The sequence below is a fragment of the Malus sylvestris genome, chromosome 7 (genome assembly GCF_916048215.2).
Source record: "Malus sylvestris chromosome 7, drMalSylv7.2, whole genome shotgun sequence".
Lineage (NCBI taxonomy): Eukaryota > Viridiplantae > Streptophyta > Magnoliopsida > Rosales > Rosaceae > Malus > Malus sylvestris.
The window spans coordinates 29,831,319-29,836,527 of NC_062266.1; the positions used below are offsets into that span (position 1 = coordinate 29,831,319).

Sequence of the window (5,209 nt, forward strand, 5' to 3'; positions counted from 1 at the left end):
ATGGCTATGCTCGCCGCTATATACTCCATATTTATAGTCACATTGAAATATGACTTATCCCTCATCAGAAGGACGGCACAAGACTCTATTAAAGTAGGTCTTGTTGCGTCCTTTTTACCTTCTGTGGTCACCTTAAGCCTCCTCTACCTGCTAGGCAGCGCCATTCATGGATTCCCTAACAGTCCCAAGGGAAAATACTTCAAGTACTTTATGACTGTTTTTATATCTTTCTCCTTTTTTCCGGTCATAGCTCAGGCCCTGGATGATCTCAGCCTTATGACTTCTGAGTTGGGCCAATTCGCCATGTCCACCGCCATTGTCAACGATGTGATCCAATGGACCTTAACAACATTTTATCTCATAATGATGCAACAAAATATATCAAGCCATGGAGTTCAGGGTTTTCTTACCTTCTTGGCATTGATAATCTTTGCTGTCTATATCATACGCCCCATTATCCTGTGGATTATCAGCAATACCCCAGACGGAGAGGAAGTAAAGGAAGTTTACGTAGTTGCGATACAACTTGGGGTTTTAGTCATGGCATTTATCTGTGACTCCTTAGGCGCAACGGCTACTATGGGTGCTGTAATTCTAGGGTTAGTCATACCAGAAGGACCGCCTCTTGGAACAACATTAGTCCACAAGACTGAAACCTTGGTCTCCGAATTTCTTCTGCCAATGTTCTTTTTTCGCATTGGCTACAGCGTAGATGTGTATTCGATTAGTGATTGGGTGATCTTTTCTGAACTTCAGATTCTTATTACCGTGTCGTATTTTACGAAGATTGTGGGAATTACGGCAGCTGCATTGTGGTGCAAATTTGGGTTGAAGAATAGTTTAATGCTTAGAAGAATAGTTTAATGCTTAGCATGGCGATGAGTACCAAGGGTATAATTGAGACTACTCTTTTAAATCAATGGAGGAACTCGAAGGTAATTAACTACTTTTTTTTTCATAATTATTTTAGAATTGTTATTAGCACTCTAGAAAGGTAATTATACACTTCGTCCTCCATTATTTTTCTGACACGCCCCGACCCCGATATTCCCGGAATACCAGGGTAGGCACGTGCTGGCCGACACCCGAGGGTGACGAAAGCCATTAATTGATACAAAAGCTAGGAATAAGAAATAAATACGGGTTATGAATTTAAAAACAATGAATTAACAATTTAGGAACGTGTTCAGAGCATATAACTAAACCTAGTCACTAACAAGAATTAAGATAAGATTGAATGAACAAATGAGTGGGTCCTACCCCGAGAGGACTCGAAGATGCCACTGCGGAAGTACCTTGATGTCGAGGTTATGTGCCTTCATCCTAAGTCCTGAATGGGGGCGCAAAACAAGGGTGAGTGGACCAAGTTTATATACATACATAGTACGAAAATAGTTATGAACATACTAACCCCCACAGTTAAGATAATGAAAACTACTAAATACCAAGTGATAGGTTTCTCAAATCCTCTAGCATGCCATAAAAACAATTCATATATCTCTCTGCAAATCAATCTCATAAAATCATATCAGAAATCATATCAGAAATCGTATCAGGAAGCATAACACAAGTTGTGCTGCTAGTGAGTGCACTGAATAATAATACTCCCGGCCCAATGCCTGCACCTCAGTCTCTGTGCCCGTAGCCAGAGATATCTCCCTCCCGGCCCAATGCCTGTCTCCGTGTCCCTCAGCCTTTCGCTAGGGATTATTTCTCCCGGCCTCAATGCCAACACCAGATCCTCGCCCCAGGCGGCATAGTGTTCACTAGGTACGCACAAAACATAATTCATCTCTAAAATACAACTTCGTAGCATAAATTCATCGATCCTCTATACTACGAAGAGGTGTTCGAAAGTCATTTGGAATACATTCTTAGCATCCTATCGTCGTCGATCAGATAGTCTACCAAAATGAGGGTTCTATAGAAAATACAATATAATGAAAATAGTTCAAAATATATATAATCAATCATAATTAAAACATCATGCTTCCTGTAAAGTATTCCTCAAATTAATAATTCTGCAAGGCATGCTATTAAATTATGCAATTCTATCAATAAAACATGCAATTTTCGAAGGTGGTCCACTCACAGATACTCCGTCAAAAGCTGCGCCACTAGCGAAGACAGAAACGTTGCGATAAGTGTCCCTAAGTACAAGAACGTACAGTTAATCAAACTACCCAACAATATAATTCTAGGAAATGGAAATGGGCCTTGGATTTGGATAGGTTAGGATCAAGAGGTGGTTTGGGCTTGAGCCCAACCCATACTTATCAACACACACACACATGCAAAGCATGCACTGCTCACACACACTTGCATATACATATATATATATATATATATATATATATATAAATACACACACACAGACAACATGCATACATATATAAACACACACACAGAGGCAACATGCATATATATATATATATAGATACATACATATAAACACACACGCATGCACAGCATGCATATATATATATAAGCACACACACGCACAGCATCATGCATATATATATAATCACACACACGCACAGCATCATATATATATATATACATATATAAACACACAGACACAGCAAGCATACACGGCATGCACATCATTCTCACACACACACACCACACACTCACAGTACCACCAACAAATAGCAAGGTAAAATAACTACCTGGGTTTAGGTTCGAAGGGATCCGCGCAATCCACAGCAACAAACTCGCCGGAGTTCGTTGTCGGAACCGGGTTCTTGGCATAGAAAAGAGATAAGGTCAAAACCCTCGATTTTGACCACAAAACCAACACAAAAGTGTGTAAAATAGCATGATTAAACCCAGAAATTTGAAGAAGGAACACACTTCTCACCTGGGTTCGAGTTTTAGAGCTTTGAAGCTCTCAGCTTCAATGGCAGAAAAGTGCACAGTGCTCTGATGGCGCATGCAAGGGTACCATTGAGTTCGTTAGGTCTCAAGGAATCCAAATATATGGTTTTTGGGGTTTGATTTGTGTAGGAAGTGAGGTGAAAGTTAGAGAGAAGCTCTCGGAGCTTAGAGAGAGTGTGAGTTCCTGAGAGTTAGAGAGAGAGAGTGTTGGTTTCGGATATTAGAGGGAAAGAGAGACTGGAACCAAGATAGGTGTATAAAAATAATAAGGTGGGTCCCACGACTCACTATTTAATATAAAAAAATAATAAAAAAAACAAGTTTTTAAATAGAAATGGGTGGGGTGTTACATTTTCTATGAGTGTCACCACTTCTTAACCATATCCCCTACTTCCTAATTAATTAGACTCTATATATAATATCAACTGATTTTGATTCTTAATATGTTAATTGTAGGCCATGGATGATCAAACTTTTCTTCAAATTGTGTTGTCGATGTTGGGGATAACCATGGTCGTAACACCATTGCTACAATTCTCATACAATCCTCAAATACGGTTAGGAGCATCAACCAAATCTTTTCGCCTCAGAAGTATCCAATCCATGCCAAGAAACTCAGGAAAATTTTGTTTGTTGTTTTCACAACGAAGAAAGCGTCCGCAATCTGATTACCCTGCTGGAAGCCTCAAACCCTACAGAAGCAAGCCCAATTTGCGCCTACGTTATACATGCAGTTGAGCTCATGGGGGGTGCCATTCCCCGACTTGTCCCTCACAAGAAGTTAAGCTTAAAGACACCAACCCATCAAATGATGCGAGCTTTTGAAAATTACTCACAAAACTCTAAAGGACCGGTCATGATTCATGCCTTCAATTTGATCGCTCCCTATAAAAGCATGCATGAGACGTTATTCCGTCTTGCGCATGACAAGCTCATTCCTCTCATCATCATTCCGTTCCATGATCACCACGGTACGGCTGACCTTAGTTTGACTTCCGCCATACGGCAATTCAACATCAATGTACAAAAATATAGCCAATGTACAGTTGGAATACTAGTTGACAGAGGCTCACCTTGTCGGGTGAGCTTGACACATTTCTCCCACAATGTAGCTGTGTTTTTCATTGGCGGGCCAGATGATCGCGAGTCATTGGCCTACGCTGAACGAATGTTAGGCAACTTGGACGTGCAAATGACGGTGTTGAGGATCATCTTGCGAAATAAACTAAAAGCAGGCAACCAAGAGGAGCGGATAGAGGCCAAGGTTGACGAGTCGTTGGTTGAAGATTTTTGGCTACGAAACAGGGGGAATAATCGCTTGAGTTGGCTTGACATTGATGTGGAAGACAGCGTGCAAGTTATGAGGTCCATTAAAAATATGGAGGGCGATTATGACCTTGTGATGGTAGGGAGAAGACATGCGGAAATCTCATTGAGGGACGAAGAAATGGCGGAATTCGTGGAGCATGCGGAGCTGGGAGTGATCGGAGACATGCTAGCTTCTTCAGATTTCTGTGGTGGAACGGTGAATGTGTTGGTTATGCAAGAGAGCAGGGAGTTAGGTTGTGGGGCTTTTCATAGGGACTGGGCAAAGGTTTTAAAGAAAGAATCAAGCTTCATCGCTATTCGCTAAACATGTCAGGAATGTCAAGACTTGGACCACATTACATAAGACCTTCGGTTTCTCCACCATCGTCATTTGTTATTTTGAGTTGGATGCTCTAATTCCTACATGACGATATTAGAGCAAGAAACTCATGTATCTTGGGAACTTGCGCGACATAATACGATTTTCATGATCATGTCGTCGAATCTCCTTCATGTGACAATCAATTTTTTACGACCGAGATTTTTTTTTTTGTACCCAAGCCTACCAGATCTTGAACTTTCTTGTAAATAATTCGTTGGTTTTACTTGTAGCTTGTTCTTCTTTCCCTGGTTGGTACTGTATCAAAGTTAATTTGTCCATCTTCTGGAAGTAATTATTCACGTACTAAAAAACGAATTCTTGGAACGGTTTCTATTGAATATTATTGAATATTCTTTAAACCCTAATAGCTGTAAAGCTGTGTTTAGCTAGGGTTTAGTGAGCTGTGTTATTCCCTCTTCTGTGTAAAGCTTGTTAATAAGCTGTAAAGCATGTGTTAGAGAATGTGGAGGTCATCATACTCTCATGCTTGCTTAGCTGACTTGCTTAGCTGCCATTGTCCCCCTCTCCTCTCTCTTTCCCGATTATTCTTCTATTTATGCTTAATCTTGTAAACTGTTTTTCATATGAAATATACATTAAGATTTTCTATATGGTATCAGAGCAGTGATCCCTCAAGGACCT

The 5,209-nt window shown here is 40.4% G+C and overlaps 1 protein-coding gene and 1 long non-coding RNA gene across 3 annotated transcripts; one reads left to right on the forward strand and one right to left on the reverse strand.

Moving 5' to 3' along the window:
- LOC126630267 (cation/H(+) antiporter 19-like) lies at nucleotides 1-864 on the forward strand. Its single transcript, XM_050300364.1, has one exon. The coding sequence runs from the start codon at nucleotides 1-3 to the stop codon at nucleotides 862-864; it is 864 nt and encodes a 287-aa protein (XP_050156321.1).
- A 280-nt stretch (nucleotides 865-1,144) lies between these two features.
- LOC126630617 (uncharacterized) lies at nucleotides 1,145-3,131 on the reverse strand. Of its 2 annotated transcripts, XR_007626057.1 has the most exons (4): nucleotides 2,861-3,131; nucleotides 2,670-2,743; nucleotides 2,093-2,150; nucleotides 1,145-1,330 (listed from the first exon to the last, which is right to left on the reverse strand). It is a non-coding gene; the product is annotated as an uncharacterized LOC126630617 (long non-coding RNA). The 2 variants fall into 2 exon arrangements; XR_007626056.1 differs by having other exon boundaries at nucleotides 1,145-2,150; nucleotides 2,861-3,125.
- Between the last annotated feature and the right edge of the window lie 2,078 nt (nucleotides 3,132-5,209).

Excerpts from the sequence above, each read along its gene's own strand:
- LOC126630267 (XM_050300364.1), top strand. The coding sequence starts at position 1 with ATGGCTATGCTCGCCGCTATATACTCCATATTTATAGTCACATTGAAA.